This window comes from Eptesicus fuscus, chromosome 10, assembly GCF_027574615.1.
Source record: "Eptesicus fuscus isolate TK198812 chromosome 10, DD_ASM_mEF_20220401, whole genome shotgun sequence".
NCBI lineage: Eukaryota > Metazoa > Chordata > Mammalia > Chiroptera > Vespertilionidae > Eptesicus > Eptesicus fuscus.
This window is the reverse complement of record NC_072482.1, coordinates 15,598,987-15,618,906: the sequence shown is the minus strand read 5'-3', so window position 1 is coordinate 15,618,906 and position 19,920 is coordinate 15,598,987. Positions and strand designations below refer to the sequence as shown.

General features: G+C 38.9%; 1 protein-coding gene across 1 annotated transcript; it reads right to left on the bottom strand.

Annotated features, from left to right (window-relative positions):
• Positions 1-1,511: 1,511 nt before the first annotated feature.
• ENPP4 (ectonucleotide pyrophosphatase/phosphodiesterase 4) lies at positions 1,512-19,336 on the bottom strand. The gene is made up of 4 exons (XM_008153221.3): positions 19,125-19,336; positions 8,945-9,803; positions 8,134-8,304; positions 1,512-4,799 (listed from the first exon to the last, which is right to left on the bottom strand). The coding sequence occupies exons 2-4, from the start codon at positions 9,768-9,770 to the stop codon at positions 4,435-4,437; spliced, it is 1,362 nt and encodes a 453-aa protein (XP_008151443.2). The 5' UTR covers positions 9,771-9,803; positions 19,125-19,336; the 3' UTR covers positions 1,512-4,434.
• Between the last annotated feature and the right edge of the window lie 584 nt (positions 19,337-19,920).

The window sequence follows — 19,920 nt, the reverse complement described above, 5'->3', positions numbered from 1 at the left end:
AGAATTCAGATTCTATTAAGGAGCTCACTTTTACAGATTTCTTCCTTTTTCTAAATCTTGGCCTCTTGATTCTTCACTTTTTTGGTAATTCCTCACTGCCATAGCACAATCTTTTATATTTTTTCTAGAGTTCTAATCCCCAACAAGAGGATTGGTTTGAATTACATACTCAACCATTTCACTAGAAACAACACTCCTGCATGCCTTTAATAAAAAAATAAAATAAAAAAGCCTTCACAGATATATTGTGTAAAAAAATTCACTCTCCTCAGTGGACAATTCAAACACTATATAAATCAGTACCACTGGGTCTGGGTCTGACCTATAGGAACCCTTTTATTAAAATGTGTATTTGTACTGTGGAGTTGTCTAGAGTTATTTTTACATTAATTTCTATTGGTCCTTTCCACCAGCTCTCTCTATGAAAGTGAAGTCAATCATGGTAGATATGAAAAGAATGCTGATTGGGTCAATGGCAGTTCACAGATTTAACACAGGAGGGAGGTCTGAACTGGAGACATACAGTATCTGTTAACCATCATTATAGAGCTGTCAGTGGATGAGCCACTAAATTTAGCTTATTGATGATGGAGATCAGATTTTAGAGGTCAAGGAGGTAGAAGATATGTGGAAAGGGAAGGTTTGTTCTTTGGGTAAGATTCTGCCCTTGCCAGGTAATTTTGACCATGAGACATGAGTCGCAGGACCTAGCAGTTTCAACACTAACAACTACCTACACACACATTATATGTTCAGTGTTTGCATATGTGACAGGACTCCCGGAACCAACAGGCTTATCTGGATTCTCACATATTCTCGGAAGCAAATTGTGTGTGTTTGGGACCAAACTGATACCCAAGCACAGGCACCAAGAAGGCTGGGGATGGAGGAAAAGGTGTTAATATGGCATCTAAAGTTCAGGAAGTACATGACCTGGAAAATGGTTCTGGATCCAAGAGTGAAACCATGAGTGGACCTAAGTAATTTATTTTTACCACTTTTGAAATGTTACTGAACTCTTCCAGAGTAAAGGAAGTACATTTTATTCTTTTTCCCACAGTTCCTAGCTAGCAGTGTTTACAGAATATCCAAGTAGAAATTGAGTAACTACTAGAGAAAACTTTATTGAATCTATACTCATTTAGACATTAACTACATATGACTATGTGCAAAATAAAGTTTAAATACTATAATCCCCTTACTCCTAGTGTTTTCTAATCAGCTTTTTCAAACTTCCTCCTTTTCTACTGGAATCCAATAAATGATAGTCCGAAAGCTCTGCAAAGTTTATATTATCTTTCTTTCCAATAATGTCCTTATGCGGGATTATATATTTATACACTGTTTTAAATGTTATACACTTAATCTTTGGTTTAAAAAAATCTGTAATGAATGCTTATGTGGACTTACGCAGTATTACTGAATCATATCAAAATCTGTTACAATATGTATATTGTGCATGGTGACAAATTAAAAAACCCATCAATGAGGTTGGATTCTACACTTAGTAATACAGTAAAAATGTTTTGGTAGATTTTATTCAGATACATTTTAAAATCAGAGTCATTAACTATAGATTCAAACAATAAGTCAAAATACATTTTACTTCAACTTAAGGCACTATATTACAAAATTTTTAAAGCACACTATGTCATTTTATTTACACACTATTTTAAGAATTGACAATAAATAGACACTTTTCATCTCATCTTTGTCCTTCATTTGTAGCTTTACATATTCACAATGAAGTAAAACCCTCCAAATAAAAGAAATTAAATGCATTCACCCTTAAAGCTTACCAGATACAGGCTAGAAAGACAGGAACCCAAGAATAATGCAAAGGCATTTTTAATCCTTTAATGTTCCAAACATTTATCTTTAACTTCTTAGACCATGCTTAATGGAACAATAACACAAAGCCTATAGTACAGAGCATGGACCAGAGAACCTGCATGTTAATGACAGCAGAACTGTCCCTGTTATAAGTTAATGCACTTATTCTGAATTCACTCACTGAATTAAAAAAAAAAACACCTATTAAAAATTATCCTATTACCTTTGAGTATTGTCATAAACAGTTAAATGTCATAAACAGCCAAATACTTTCTATCACCCAGAAAACAGCAAGGTATATTTGTCAATTATATAACAAAATACATCAAAACCTTACTGTAAAAGCCTAGCTTTACTAAAAGATTTTTTCAGTGTATTGGAGGATCATTAGCTTTAACAGCGATAGTTTTATAAATACAAATGAATTAACACAGAGTTCAATATAATAATACATAAACACCTCTTTGATTAAATAAATTCTATTCATGAACATATATATATAAATTTACAATTTCAATTAAAGTTAATAATTTGAGACTGAGAGACAAGACAAATAGGTAAATGTCTTTTGTTCAGGGGTTAAGACATGGACAGCATCCCTTCCTATTCCATCCTATATAAAATCTACTCACAGGTTGGATGCCACGTATAGTTCACTGAAACTCATACCACCAATCAAGCTAATGCAGTCACTAAAACTCACACCATACCAAGGAGCAAAGACTACTCAAATAGTATAAAATACCCTCCTACTATTTTTAAAATGTCCAGGGCTTTAAATGTGACTGTTCTATTCTTTGTTATTTTTTAATGGCAATTGAAGTAGAAAATTTTGTATTATTTCATTCAAATCAACTATTACCTTTAAGATAACTTTTATGTGAGGAAAAACTTCAGAAATAAAATGTGTCAAAAAGCAAAATTAGCCCTATTGGCTTTATTTCATTTATGTATTATGTTCTTAATACAGTCAACTTACAATTACTATCAGTGTCACCTATTTATGCAGGATGTGGAAATGCTTCTCAAGAACCCCAGATACAATAGGCACTAAATACCAAGATCAGGAAACCAGCAGAGACCAGACAGGGTGAATTAAACACTTGATGATTAGCACCATTGCTCTTAACCATCACAGATAATCAACATTTAACTGGGCTGCATATTTACTGTAAATCATTTCTGTATCTGCAAACTGGGTGCGTACTTTTTTTTGTATTGTCAAAACTTTAAAGATCACACTATTAATATCAATAGCTTGCCTCAACATCCAATGAATGGTTCCTGAACCCAAGTTTTCCTCTAATAGATATAATCTAGTCTGTCACAACTCTGTTTCTTCATATTAATTTTGATTATTTAGAAGGTTCCACCTAGCACTGAAGTTAGGAAACGTTAGGCATTGTTGAGAGCTTATTCTGTCATTTAATGTAAGAATAATGTAAAACACCAACAGATACTAAATTCCACTTTAAATATAACTTTTGTTGCCTAAAGAGTAAGGCATCCAACTCCCAAAGGTTAACATAAAAATATCTTTTTCTCATTCTGACTCATCAAAACCAGATTTGTAATCAGGTCATAAATTTTTCTATAGCTCTTTGATACTTCTAATTATAATCATCAACATGAGAAGGTTAAAAATGGTAACAAAATGAATGCATTTTTAAAATTATGATTTGAACTTGTTAGAAGAAGGTAAACAAATATGAATGCAAATATAAACTTTACTAAGAGCTGGGTTCTATGGGAATGTGGAAGCCTACCTATGGTCAAGTCCATCTCTGATCTCCTTCCATAAGTTGCATACAGTCTGCACACCCATACATGCTAACACACTTGTGCACACACACAAATAACTTACACAAAGCCATTAAGCAAAGAGAAATCCACTTTTCTCTATTTTCTTAATTTCTTATTAGCAATAATCTTCAAAAGAAAACTTCTGAGATTTCAACAGCTTAAGGGTCTTAACAAAGACACAATGGTGAAGACGGAGGCTTTGTACCACATTGTCTTGGATAGTTTTTTATAATAACTTTTCTTAAAATCTTTATATGCTTGATCTTTACTGCCTGGTTAATTGATTTTATATAACTATCACAGAGAATTTCCTAACTCAAGAGTTTACTTGGGATACAAACTCCATTAAAGGTCAATATAAAAATATAGGAAACTTTTCCTCCCTGATGCACAAATTCCACTAGTTACATAAAGATTCTGTTGTTTCATTTACAAATATAAAAATTTATTAGAAAAGTATGCCTACTAAATTTTGTCATATTTTCATCTAAATATGTGTCAAATTTTCATTGCACAAAGAAAGGCATAGGCAGTATTTTTCTTAAAAAATGTTTCTAGTTAGAGAAATAGTGTTAACTAATAATCTACCAGCAATTTTTACTATGTTCAGGGTGTTTTTGTTTTTGGTATTAGCTAATGCACCAAAAGAAAACACAAAGAAAAGTAAAACACAATTCTAGCATGCTTGGTATAAATTCTTTGTCTTTCAAAGTATACTTTTTCATAGTTATAACACACTTGGGTGTATCCTTGGTTTTGTGACTAAGCAAAGACACTTTGTATAAACTCCAGCACATATTAGTCAATTAAAGGATCATCATCATCTTCTTGTAACTGAAGTCGGGAAAATGGCTGCGGTGCAGACAGTCTATTCTGCATGATTATGAAGAGGCATGTCAGAATGGTTAAGATCAAGAGTACACCAAAAACAATTCCAATGGCTTCTGGGAGTCTAATGCACCACTGGTCAACTAACAAACACTGAATATGACCAAAGGTTCCATTATTGGGATGTGGTTTTAATCCCAGGATGTGGCACATCATTGGATAAATATCCACACTGTCAATTGTGCATTGTTTGTAGCCTTTGTGAAATGCAGGACCGTGGGCAGCCAGAAATGGATGCATACTAGACAAGGAATTATCATAACCATGGTCACCTACTGAAAAAGAACAAAAATAATGTTAGTAAATAATCTTTCTATTAGAAAATAACTTGCTTTGCATGTAATTAATACTAGAGTCTTGTCAGTATAATTCCCATCCCACTAGAATTCTGATCTTTTGAACCAGACAGGGGCCAGAAATAAAATTTCCAATTTTCTTCAACTCAGCCATGTTCCCTTTTTCATACACACATCCCCTTTTCAATCAATCATGGTGGCTTTAAAACGATTTCTCAATCTTATGTACTTATTTTTCAGCCCTAGCCCCACCTATTTTACCTGTTACTTTCTAGCACTGTTTGCGAAAGCCCACTGTAAATAGCACCAGTGAGAAAAAGTGGTCTGGCTGAAAGTCCTGAGTAACTGGGGAAGAGTGAGTTAAAACCATTGAATGGTGAAGAAGTGAACATGCAGACTTACCTATGTCAATTGCTCCTGTGATAAGAAATAGGGTTATACAATACTAGAGGCCCAGTGCATGGATTCGTGCACTGGTGGGGTTCCTTGGCCTGGCCTGCAGAGATCAGGCCGAAATCGGCTCTCCGACATCCCCTGAGGGGTCTCGGATTGCGAGAGGGCACAGGCCAGGCTGAGGGACCCCACCAGTACATGATCAGGGTGGGGAGGGACCGCGGGAGGGCTCCAGAGTGTGTCTGGCCCATCTAGCCCAGTCCCGATCGGGGCCGGCCAGCTGAGGAGGGACCGTGGGAGGTTGGCCAGCTGGGGCGGGACCACAGGAGGGCTCCAGGGAATGTCCGGCCCGTCTTGCCCAGTCCCGATCGGCTGGACGCCAGCAGCAAGCTAACCTACTGGTCAGAGTGTCTGCCCCCTAGTGGTCAGTGCGCATCATAGTGACTGGTTGAATGGTCTAACGAAAGGCTGGACACTTAACATATTAGGCTTTTATTATATAGGATACTACTCATTCATTGACAGTTAATGAACACCTCAACCTGAAGGGCCAAGTAACTGCAAATGTCACAGATGGGATTCTCGTACTGAATGTGAAGTCTACCCAGAGGATTCCAACTTACAATGCCAGTGAAAGTCTAACTCAAAGAAAAATGTGATGGTCTCTAACCAAAGTCCCATACCAGATTCTCAAATTTTAGCTTTATTTGAACAAACATTGCCTTTTATTTTTATATATTTTTTATTACATTTTTATTGATTTCAGAGAGGGAGGGAGAGAGATAGAAACATCAATGATGAGAGAGAATCATTGATAGGCTGCCTCCAGCACGCCCCCTACTGGGGATTAAGCCCACAAGCTGGGCATGTGCCCTTGACCACAATTGAACCTGGGACCCTTTAGTCTGCAGGTTGACGCTCTATCCATTGAGCCAAACCGGCTACGGCAACAAATATTGCCTTTTAATGTACATCACTTGCATTTAATAAGCTTCCACTTCCACATGAAGTGCAGGATCAAAGTGATGAGTATACCAGTGTTTTATTATTCTTTAATTGTATGTTTAAAATATTTCAAAATAAAAATGCCTATGACCAATATAATAAAAAGTGGAATACAACACTATACATAAAAAGATATTATTATTTCATTAATGTAAAAATATGCAAGTATGTGTAATAGGAAAAATATTAGAAAGGCAAAAACTCCCACAATTAACATTTTTCTGTACCTCTATATTGAGGGATTATAGATACTTTTTGTTCTCTTTTCTAAACATTTCTGTATTTTCCAAGTTTTTAACAGTGGGTATATGACAAATATCTAATAATAAAAGCATAATATGCTAATTAGACTGGACATCCTTCTGGACAACCTTCTGGACAAAGCCAGGGCTGCAAGAGAAGCCCAAGTCCCTGGTGCCTGCCAGCGGCTGGAGGGAAGCCCGGGTCCCAGATTCCTGCCTGGTGCCAGAGGGAAGCCGGTGGCGGCAGCCGGGGGAAGGAAGGCCTACTCTTGCACGAATTTTGTGCAACTGGCCTCTGGTAAATAGTATCTGGTTCCATTGACCCTGGTTTTATTCTTGCCTGATGTTTCTGAATTGCTTTAGATCAGGGACTGCAAACAACAGCACCTTGCCAAATTCAGCTCTCCACTTGCTTTTGTAAACAACATTTCAGTGGAACACCGCATGTCAATTTACAGATATTGTCTATGGCAGCTTTCCCACTGTAAAGGCAGAGTTGAACAGTTCAGACCAGCTGGCCCACAAAGCCTAAAATACATATTTACTATCTGGCCATTTACAGAAAGTTTCCTGACCCCTGCTATTGACTACAAATTGAATTTAGCATATGGATAAAGAAGTTTGTTTCCAGGAAGACCTGTAACTCTCCCATATATATATATATATATATATATATATATTTTATTGATTTTTTACAGAGAGGAAGAGAGAGGGATAGAGAATTAGAAACATCGATGAGAGAGAAACATCGATCAGCTGCCTCCTGCACACCCCCTACTGGGGATGTGCCCGCAACCAAGGTATATGCCCTTAACCGGAATCGAACCTGGGACCCTTGAGTCCGCAGGCCGACGCTCTATCCACTGAGCCAAACCGGTTTCGGCCATCATCTGTTTTTTAAGAGGGATTTCGATACATCTGTTTTGTTTACCCAGTGCATTTTTGTTTGTTTACTTTCTGGTTCTTGTCCAATGTTTTAAACTGTTGTAGCATTCAGGTAAATGATTTCATCATTGGGAAAAGACAGGGTTACTTGGACAAAAATATTTTTTTAATATATTTTTATTGATTATCAGAGAGAAAAGGAGAGGAAGGGATAGATAGAAACATCAATGATCAGAATCATTGATTGGCTGCCTCCTGCGTACCCCCTACTGGGGATTGAGCCCGAAATCTGGGCATGTGCCCTTGACCAAAATCAAACCCAGGACCCTGGAGTTCACAGGCCAATGCTCTATCCACTGAGCCAAACCAGCCAGGGCTGGACAAATTTTTTTAACATAAAAAAATGAGAAATTTGAACTAGCTAATCTCTTCCTGTTTACAGTATTTTGCTTCTTTTATTTCTTTGTTTCATTATTTCTCTTTCACTTTCTACAAATGAGAACCTATCTTGAAAGTTACTGAGAGTAACTGCAGTTTTGGTAAGAAAGTAAAACTATACCTTCACCCTTACGGTCACCCAACCTTCTAATGCAAGGGTGAAATTGTGGTTATTGTGACATGCTATCAAATAAAAATCTGAGAATTAAATGAAGAACTCACAATGATGTAGTTGAAATTGAACTAATTACACTGTGTCAACATCTCTAAGTGAAAGTATTCTGTTAAAAGAACAATGTCAATTTATGATTTATCCCTAGGACACAAGAGAAAATACCCTAAATACTTACATTTTAGTGATGAATTATTTAGCACAATTGTCCAGCCTTCATCAGCAACCAAAATAATAGGCTGAATTCGATCATTATGTTGGTAATGAAACCTGGCAGGAATGTCTTCTTTGAGATAAACATTCATGTGAGAGCTACAGTTTTTTAGTTTGTTATAAACCTCTGTTTTATCTGAAGAAAAAGGAAATAGTAAAGGAAAAAGTCATGGTTGATTGATAAGGAAAAAATACTTCTAACCAGAATAACTGGAAAAAAATCCTGAACAATATCATCTATTTAATTCTCAAAAAAAAAAAAAGAGAGAGAGAGAGAGAGAATAATCATGTGACAGTGTTGGGACACACACACACACACACACACACACACACACACACTTTTCTCAAAGCATTCACAGAGCTTTTTTCATTTTGTTATTCCTGGTAGACTTTTTATACAAAAGGGACAATTTTCACATCTAGCTTCCTCAGTAAATATTAACTAATTACATATTACTACTCATCACTAATTCTATCAGTAAACAAAAGGTATATCTCACCCAAATATTCCAGATGTTTTCAAGGGTAAAAATTTCCTTCTTCCATTTGTGTGAATTACAAAATATACCCAAAAGCAAAGAAATGATAATTCTGAACATAAATCTTAAGCCAATAGTTTTGTTTTAAAATTTGTAAAGTAGGGGAAAACATATAATCCCACTCTGAGTAAGTGTAAAAATAGATGGTTCTTAACTACAAAAGCCAGACCTTTATTCTCTTACAAAACCCTCAATCCATTGCCCCATTCAAATATCCCTTGGCTAAAATTTACTTACTTATTTTGGGAAGTATTGCAGCAACTGGGGTCAAATCTATAAGAGTGTAGTCTGAATGATTGAGGCAGATATCCAAGTTTATCAGTCTTTCCTTAGAACACTGGGTCATCCCATGATCGCTTGTAATGATCACATTAAGATTTTCCCACAATCCTAATATCTTGAGTTTGTGGACTAAGTCACCAATAAGGTCATCTATTTCTTTCAACACTCTGCGCATATTTTCTTTATCTTCGGGTCCATATTTATGTCCACTTGCATCTGGTTCTTCCCAATAGAGCGCTGCAAAAGTAACTGGTGGGTTCGAATTGCTCAGCCACATGGTAATATTATTTAGTCTCTCCTCAAATGATACTGAGGAGCTATAATTCATAAAATAGGAAGGCGTGGTATTGTGAATGGATATATCGGTGCCAGGCCACATAGCAGCAGCACTTGATCTGTTTTCCTGAAGCTCATTGGTTACCCAAATAGGTACTGCCTCATTCCACCAAAAAGGATCCCTGTCATTAAAGTCAGAAAAATATTTCTTGGTGATTACATCATACATGGAATTAGCTACAATGCCATGGCTTTCTTCATACAAGCCTGTCACAATACTATAGTGGTTTGGAAATGTCTTTGTGATGAAAACATTTTTAACGTGCTCCACTAAGACGCCTTCTTTGATAAAATTCTGGAGATGAGGAAATTCATAGTTCTGTAGATAGTCAGCTCTGAAGCCATCAAAGGACACCAGTAGTAACTTCGGTGGAAAACTATAGGAAGAGTTACCTCTACAAGCAGTTATAAGTCCAGAAAATAAAAGTATTACTAGTAACTTCATACTGAATGTGTTGAAGGAGAGCAATCAGGGTTCCTAAAATATAAAAACACAATGCATAAGCAGTAAAGCTATTTGACTTGGATTAGGTTTCAAAAGTTTAACCACCAGGAGAAGAGAACCAACATTTAAACTTTTTATATACCAGATTTACCTCTGTCAACTTAAAAATTAAATAATGCCATTCACTGAAAGGCAACTGAATAAAGTTAAAATTGGAAAAACTAAAAATTGCCTTTACTTGTCCAGTTTCCTTTTATATATGTCCTGTCCCAGCATGCATGCTCTGAAAGGGAAATGGGCCATTTTTATACTCTATATAATACTCGTGTTTGGCTACCTTGCTTGTCTGCAATTAGAAGTTTAGAAATTATTCTAAAAGCTTAATAACAACAGATGAAGAAACAAAAAGTATTCCTTTTCACAAAGCAGAAATAGTGCCCAACTTTCTGAGGCTCCAGAGAGGGAGATTACCGTTCCATTTAATGACTAGTCCTACAGAAATAGGTGGTAGAAATTCCACCATATTGGCTCACCATCAGTTCTTATTGAAAAAATACTGGCATACAATAGAAGAGTAAGAAATAAATACTATTTGAGAGAAAGACCTCACCTCAATCTGAGCCTTTATAATATGCACATAAGGGTGATAGGCCGACAAGGCCTATAGGGACTTGCAGGAGACAGTAACTTCTGAAGAAATTCAACAGCTGTTGAAATGAATTTCATCACCACATCCCTCTTAGTCTTCCCTTTTACTGTCAAAGGCATAAGTATTCAACCTAAAACCTCAGGTTCAGAGCTCTCTCTGATTTTTCACTCATTTTTAATAATCCACGAATGACAAAAAGAGCTTTCCCCTAATAAGTCTTCCTGCCTTTAGACTCTATCTTCTTTGGGCCCTAAAATAAAAGGATCTGTGATTTAGGTAGAGTGCTTCACTATAGATGCCCAGGGTACCCCTTCCATCATAATAAGAGAGAAGGAGCAAAGGAGTGAGCTAACAGGTTGGAGGGCTAGAGGTGAAGGAAGCTGCATTCTCTGAGTTATAAGAGGCAGGGTCATTTATTGAGAGGGAGTAGGGTGGGAAAAGGGCCGGAGGTTTGAGGAACACAGAGAAATGGCAGATGTGGAGGATGGGTGAGAGTACAAGGAAACAGCAGGATTTGTGGTCAATGTTGACAGCAGATTCCATGAAGTTTTAGAGTGACACGGTTGATTGGCTTTCTCTAGCAATTTCCTGGCTCAGGCATGAACAAAACATACAGCTGAACATACCTGGACTTGAAACTAAAGTATGATGATGGAAGCTGAAGTTGATATCATCTAAAGAATGGCTGATATTTGAGATGCAGCATCTAAACTGAAACTAATGTAGATGCAAACAGAGAGGTTTTTAGACTTAAGGTTCTGATCAAGTCAAAGAACTGGTGTTTTAAAAGTAACTTTCAGTGAGAATTGTAAGGATGTGGGGTTGTGGTCAGAGTGAGGTGAATGAATTCATCATGCCAGAATAAGAAGACTTGTGGTATGGCCAGGGGGCCATGCACCTAGAAGTCCGGGCATACACAGCAGCCAGTTAACTAACATGATGATTAAGTTCACAAGTCATTTATTGTGTTGTTCTTTCTCCCAACTAGACTGCAATTACTTGAGGTCAGAGACTTTTTTCTTTCAAACATATTTTATACTAGATGGTATGTGTATGTGTGCCGGGGTTCTTGTTCCAGCATTAAGAGGGGTTCAGCAATCTGGAGAAAGGCTGTGTGTAACTGAAGTAAGAATCCAGAGACGAAAGATAATTTTGAAAGGCATTGGGGGTCAGAGGAGCCTGGCTGAAGAAACTTGTCTCAGGACCCCTTGCTTTTTATTAACACAAATTGTCCTAAGGCAAGGTGGAGATATACACTTCAAAGGGTATGGTTTCTGTACAGAAACATTGTCAGATTGGGGAATAGCCTATGGCTGTTCAGGTGTTTGGCCAGTAGGAGGCAATAACATGTAGATTAAGATGCCCTGAGCTGTCTGGCAGCAAACAATCATCCTATTCAGGTTTGGGGGAAATGCCTTTAGCCATTCCAACAGGCGATAACATATATGACTCAGCCTTTGTTGAGTCCCCAAGTTCCATCAACCTTTTGATGAAACTTGCAATTATGACATGCTGGAATTGGCTTCCAGCATATGTAGTCATTCAAATACTTACTAATTGAAGCTGTGACCCTCCAAAAACCAGGGACTTAAGACTTTGAAGATCAAAGGCACAGAATCTTTTTTGAGGATCTTTGCATCTGGAAAATCTCCCGCATTTTAACCTGAGATGGGCTGCCTCCTCAGTGTGGTGCATGGGTCCTCTGCTGCTGCTGGTCCATCCAAGAAACCAAAACCAGTACACAATAACAAAAGCCACCTTTCCAAAGAAATGAGTAACAATTCTAAGTACAAGACACATACTTTGCACAGATGTAGCTCCAGTCACATGTCAGCAATTTCAGCTGTCAAGGCTCTAGACAGCAGTACTTCTCTTTTTATTCAGGATTTGGTGCCCCTGACCTAGTGTAATGCATCTCTTCCCTCAGTCAGTCATAACTGGGTTCAGACAACAATATCATGCAGGCTGCTGCCTAGGTTCCAGAACCTCAAAACCTGTGTGGAGGGCACACAGGTCTCCATGAAAGCTTGGACTGAGCAGATTCCCTGTTTTCTCTGAGTACAGCTACTTCCCTATACCAAAATATCTGTTTCCACTAACAGTAGACTAAAACAGCAAATAAGTGGCCTAGTATTGTAAAGATACTCACAAATCTATTTTATTTTATTGACTTCAGAGAGGAAGAGAGATAGAAATATCAATGATGAGGGAGAATCATTGATCGGCTATCTCTTGCACACCCCACACTGGGGATTAAGCCTGCACCCTGGGTATGTGCCCTCACTGGGAATCGAACTTTGACCTCCTGGTTCATAGGTTGACACTCAACCATTGAGCAACGATGGCCAGGCACAAATGTATTTTTTAAAGGTTGTTTATCTACTGCCCTGGCTTTTGCCCTGAGTAACCATTCTACTTTCCCAACCAATCCCACTGCACAAAGTATTCTGCTGCCAAGTCAAATCTGATCTAGTATGTCAAACTGAACACATTCTCTGCACCTCCAAATCTTCCCCCTTTCCTAAGTTCCCTAATATCTTAAAAGAGCTTCTCCATTCTCTCAGTCACATAGAGATGTCCTGAATATACCATCAGTTGCCATCCTAGTCAACTCTATTCTCATATTATCTATTACAGCAGCAATTTTCAACCTTTTTCATATCATGGGACACATAAACTAATTACTAAAATCCTATAGCACATCAAAAAATATCTTATTTTTTTGACCAATATAACTTAAAAAAAGATATAATTTTGATTCATTCACACCAGATGGTTATTGTTGTGTTGGCTGTTGTCATTTTTTTAATTTGAAAATCTAAAGGAAAAGAGGTCCATGCCACTGACTGAATAGTCAGGTACTGCATGTTTTAAAAATTCTTGTGGCACACTAGTTGAAAATCCCTACAGTATAGTAGACATATGAATCACTGAGTGGACCTTGTTAAAAGCTCAGCTGTCCAGCCCTGTGTGGCTCAGTTGGTTTAAGTGTCACCTAGGAGCAGGTATGGGAGGCAACCACATCAATGTTTCTCTCTCCCTCTCCCTTCCTCTCTCTCTAAAATCAATAAAAACATATCCTCGGGTGAGGATTAAAAAAAAAGTTCAACTGTCTACTCTTCATATCTAGAAAATTCTGATTCAGTTGGTCTACAGTAGAGGCCAGGAGCCTTCATTTTTTTTTTTTTAATATATTTTATTGATTTTTTTACAGAGAGGAAGAGAGAGGGATAGAGAGCCAGAAACATCGATGAGAGAGAAACATCGACCAGCTGCCTCCTGCACACCTCCAACTGGGGATGTGCCCACAACCAATGTACATGCCCTTGACCAGAATCGAACCTGGGACCCTTCAGTCTGCAGACCGACGCTCTATCCACTGAGCCAAACCGGTTTCGGCTGGAGCCTTCATTTTTAACAGCTATCTATTCTTTTCCATCTCCACTGCTGCCCTCCTTCTTAAAATCCTCAATATTTCCTGACAAAAATACTCTGTCTCTTAACTGACCTTCCTACCTCAATCACCTTCCCACCTCAGTCACCTTCCCCTTTCTCACCCAACATCTGCCCCCAACTTAATTTTTCTGGGCATAGCTCTATTCATGACAATCCCCTAATTAAAAAAAAAAAATGTTCAAAGTATCCACTGCTATACAAAAAGTCCCAACACCTCAGCCTGGCATTTAAGCCCCTCCATTATCCAAGCCCAACCTACATGCAAATCACTAGAAAATAGTTAAAGAAATAATTGCCAACCTTAATTTCCATTTACCATACTTCACTGTCACAATCTGTCTGAAATGTATTACAAAGACTTGAAAAGGCAATAATCATTTATCTAGGTGACCTGCAGGTGACTTATAACAGCTCTTCAGTAACAGTCTATGCTTCCAAAAACATCCTAAAGTTACTCCTTATATGTGTAGTTCTGCCCAAACTCTCTTAAAGATCATTACCAAAAAAATCATTCAATAAATATAAAATATAACTAAGTCTAAACACAAAAATGTACATGCTGTTTATCAAGAGACAAGAATGTTATACTTTTTAAATACACAATACTGAAAATAGGGGCATAAATAATCAGGACAATGAATCAACTTGTCACCTTGAAAGAACAAAGACAGCTTGAATGAACATTGTAGACACCAAAATTTTTTCTACTTCTATGCTTGAGATCCATGCACCACAAAAGTATTGTTTATAAAACCAAGCTCTTCAAGGAATTACTACAAGTGGAATATCGTAGTATGCATAAAACTTTTCCAACAGTGTTACTTATAAGAGCAGAGGGGTTCCAAAAAAATTCAACTAATGGTGCTGGGATAACTAGATATCCAAATGTAAAATAATGAATTTAGACCCATCATCTCATACCATACACAAAAAGTAACTCAAAATGGATCATAGACCATGAGGATTAGAGTGAATAAATAAAATGGATTCACTATAGTAAAGCTGCTAAATTACTAAAATCAAGTAGGTTGATATCTGAGGAAAAGATTCTATTCTTATTTTAACTAGCCTGGAAATTTAAACTTTTGACTATTCCAGTTCTGCATCAATAGACATCAAACCTCCACTAATCCTCTGATTATCCCTGATGAAGGAAGGAACGTTCACCTGTCCAGACCACCTGACATCCATTATCCAGATCATCTGTTATCTAGAGAATTACAACTTGGACCAATCCAAAGACTCAGAATGCAAGACTGATTCTTCTCAAGAAGGTACTTTTTACTATAAAAATTCTCAGCTTCTCTTCCTTTTTTCAGAACACTCTGGATATTTACCTAGCTGTGTAATACCTTTGAATAAATCTTTATCATTTATTTCTAGCCAAAGCCTCCTGATTCATGTATGCTTAGTCAATAACCAATATTATAAGCTAAAACTATATATATATAAAATCTTAGAAGAAAATACAGGAATAAATCTTTATGACCTTAGGTTAAGCAATGTCTTCTTAGATATAGCACCAAAAGCATGAGTTACAAAAACAGAATTTGACTTCCTTGAAATTGTAATTAAATACTTTAATGTTTCAAAGGATACCATAAAGAATGGGAATCCACAGAATGAGAGAAAATATTTGCAAATCATATGTCTGATAAGGAATATATAAAATAGATGTATTATATATACTGAGTGGCGAGATTATTATGATCTCTGAACCCATAATAATCTGGCCACTCAGTGTGTGTGTGTGTGTGTGTGTGTGTGTGTGTGTGTATTGGAGGCCCGGTACATGAATTCGTGCATGGGTGGGGTCCGGCCAGCCTGGCCAGGGGGAGGGGACATGGGCGGTTGGCTGGCCTGCCTGTTGGTTGAACTCCTGGTCGAGGGGACAATTTGTATATTAGTCTTTTATTATATAGGATATACACTGAGTGGCCAGATTATTATGCATTCAGAGATCATAATAATCTGGCCACTCAGTGTATATATAGAATATGTAAAAAACTATAACAACTCAATAATAAAAGTCAAATAATTCAATTAAAAATGAGGGAAGAACCCTAAAAAACAATTATCCATAGATATACAGATGATAAATAAGCACATGAAAAGATGTTCAACATCAGTCATCAGTGAAATGGAAATCAAAACCACAATGAGATACCACTTCACACCCACTATGATGAATACAGTAATCAAAAAGACAGAAAATAACAAATGTTGGGAAGAATACAGAAAAATTGGAACCTTTTTATACACTGCTAGCAAGAATATAAAATGGTGCAACCACCACTTAGAAAACATTTTACATTTTGGTAGTTCTTCAAATAAAGTTACCACAGGATCCAGTAATTCTACTACTATGCACATGCACAAGAGAAATTAAAACATTATGTCCACAGTAAAACTTGTACACAAATACTCACTACAGCATTATTCCTAAGAGCTAAGAGGTAGAAATAATTCAAACGTCCATCAAGTGATAAATGGATAAATAAAATGTGGTAATATCACACAATGGAATATTATTTGGCAATCAAAAGTAATGAAGTACTAATATATGCTACAGCTTGGAAAAACCTTGAAACATTATGCTAAGTGGAAGAAGGCAGTCACAAAAGATCACTTATTGTATCATTCTTTTTATTTAACATGCCTAGACTAGGCAAAACTACAGAAAAGGGAAGTATATTAGTAGTTTTCCTTGAACAAAGGGTTGGGGAGAAATGCTAATGGGTATAAGGTTTCTTTTTGGGGTGATAAAAATGTTCTCAAATTAACTGTGGTGATGTTGTGCAACTCTAGTATTTTACACTATAAATGAATGAATTGGATAGTATGTGATACACACACAGAGAGAGAGAGAAGAGGAAAATGAAATTGTAATCTTAAAAGCATCTGAAAATGCCCTGCTACAAAACATGAAACATTTTTGAAGTCTCATTTTACCTCAAAAATTATGTGAAGTGTGTATTTCATAATACAGACTTGGGTGTTCTAATGGGAAAATATTTTACACCACTTCTCATATGGGGAAAAAACAACCACAAAAACAAAACAATATAAGCCTCTCTCTCACACAAAATACATAAGAATCAAACTCTTTCTTCCCCAAATCTTGAGTAGAAAGGATGCCTGGGCTGTTTATCCTGAGGTCAGTAATCCCTTAATACATGGCCAGGATCCAAGTGTCCCAGTCCTTGTCCCCAGGATTAGAAGCACAGACAGCATGGAAAACACAAGAATTCCAGAATTTGAGCTCATTCTTAGTAGGTGGGCAATCTTGGGCAGATCTAACTCCTCCTAGCTTCAATTTCCTTGTGTGTAAAATGGGGATGCATAAAGTACTACGGAACAGACCCTCAAATTTAGTTTCCTTTTATCCATTCTAGTTACAAAGCTGTTAGGTTGAGAAAAAAAAAAGTGCACTATGACAGGCAGATGGTATTACTGTGAAACTATAAAATAACTAAAAATAATTTAGTCTAAATCCCCCTTTACATGTGATGAAGTTGAAGGTCAGTGGTGGCCCAAGCTCAGAAAGCAATCAGTGTGCTCTTACGAATGTCATGTCCTCAATGAAGTTATGAGTCTAGTAACAGCAAATTAGCAAGTCTAGTAACAATCTCCAAACGATTAACGGAACTTTTCCTGCCAGATCATCTTTCATTAGCAGCACCTGTATCTATGCCTTCCAAATACTGGTACATTATAACAAGGAGCGTTAAACTATAAAACATCAATGAGATCTCAAGTAGTTATCAATGTATGAAAATCACTGTTATATTAGAAAACATTGGGAGACATTCTGTAATTTTTCAAAGCAATAATAAAAAAAAACAATAATAATGATGCAGGGAAAAGAAAGCAGACTCATATCCCCCACAGCAACCAGAAGTAGTAGGTAGTTTTCTGCAATTGAGGAGACAAAGCACATTCTACCTCACCTGGGATGACTTTCTTACCTGGATGGGCAATTCTCACTGACATTCTTAGCCCAGGTGAAGTTGTGAGATTATAACAGTTACAGGATATGGTGAAAGATATTTGTCACCATTAACATGCTACCACTTCCTAATATGAAAGCTTTATTCTAAGCACTTCACAAGTATTTGTAATGGAACTCTTATACAGCTTTAAAATAGAATTATTGTCTATGCACACAGAAAACACAGGTGGTTTCCTTTAGGTTATTATTATTATCTTCATATTCTATGGAAAAAAAAAACATTAAGTACTCAGTAAAAGACTTTCTCGGTCTTTTTTTAGGATTCTAAATTATTCTCCAATTTTCCCACGCACTCAAAATTGTCTAGCAAGTATCTTCAAAACGGCTACAGTTCTTATTACTTTCTACAGAATAAAATACCCCTCCATGGACTCCATGTGTTTTCATCAAAATTTCTCCCAAACATTTTGTAGCTAATTTAAAGGGTGGAGATAGTTTATTTATATTAAATGCATTTCCTTAAATAGCCTGGAAAAGGGAAGAAAAATCATAATATTAAAAAGAGCAGGTGACTTCCTACAGTACTTGGCAAGACTTCAGGCTTAGAGGTCCACCAGACCGCCGGTGGCTCAGCAAAACCCCTCTGGGGTCCGCCCTGGTGTGGACACGAACCCGCCCGTCACCAGCGGCCCGATCCCGGGCACCTGCCTCGCCGGGCCCACCTCCGCCCCGGACAAGGGAATGCCACCGCCTCGCAGGTTTGCGGTGCCTGGAAAGGAAGTGTTTGTCAAGGGCTTCGCAAACAGTGCCCGGCCTACACAAAGCACTTCGGCGTTCTCTTCCTCGGCTGCTCTGGCAGGCAATTCGCTTTCAACTTGGATTTTATCATTACGTACACTCGAATCTAATGTTCGGACAGACGCCTGTCGATGCGTTTCTTCATAATCAAATGCCCACCCCGCCGGCCCGTCTCCCCTCGGTTTCACCTTCGCCCACCTTGGCCCCTCCACTGGCCTTCGGCCAACGTCCCTCTCTCGCCCTTCACCCCGCAGCCCGGCGCACCCCAAACCCACCCGCCAATCCGCCGGCCCACACCGCCCTCCGCCTCCGCCTCCGCCTCCGCCAGTTAGGTCGGTGCCGCCGGTCCCTTCGCGGACGTCCCCGCCGGCGTCCCAGGATGTTGGGTGCTGGGGGGGTGAGAGAGGGCGTTTCGCACCACCTCTACTTTCACATCCCCCGGTGGACTGGCAGGGGTGGCACTGCCCCCCAGAACCCGTGCGCGCGAGGCCTCACTCACCTGCCGCCGCGGCCGCTTCTTTCCAGCGCGCGGAACCGGCGCTCGAGGGTCCCGGGGGCGAAGGAGACGCGCAGGGCCAGGGGCGAGGCGCAGCTCTTCCCGAGGCGCCAGTGCAGGTGCGGCCCCCCCGCCACCACCACCACCGCGGGGTGCGGCCCCCACCTCCGGGAATCCGCGCTGCGGGCGGTGCTGCGCAGTGCGGGCCGCTGTCCTGTCCGGGGCGCGACAGCGGAACAGGCTTTGAGCAGTTGGCGCAGCGGGCCACGGAGTCTGAGTCCCGTCCTCCGATTGGATGCCGGGGCCGCCTTCAGTGTAACGCCCTTTCCGATTGGTTAGACTCAGGGACCACCTGCGACAGCTGCTTTGGTGGAGTGGCACTGGACCTCGGCGCGGAGGTGTGTTCGTCTCGGCCACCATGGCCCTTTTAAACCATCCTAGGGCCGCGTGCCCTTCACAGGACCTGAAACGAAGGGGGGCCCTGGCTATGGCCAAGTCCACGCCTCATGCCACTCCCACTTGGCCCCTAGGAAACCCTGGGGCTTAGGTGTCCCCAGGAAAAAACGACTTTGGCTGCACCAGGGCCTAGGACAAATCTAAAGCAGCATCAGCCAGTCCCGGTGAGTGGGAGATAAATACAATGTAAGTGCTACCATAGCAATGTCTGTCTTAATATACAGGTGAGCACCTTTACACGAAGTGGAATAGTAGGCAGTTTACCAGTCGAGTGGCAGGAAAACACAGAAACATAGTCCTTGCAGTGGGGAATTAGTCATCGGTACCAGCAAAGAAATGGGCA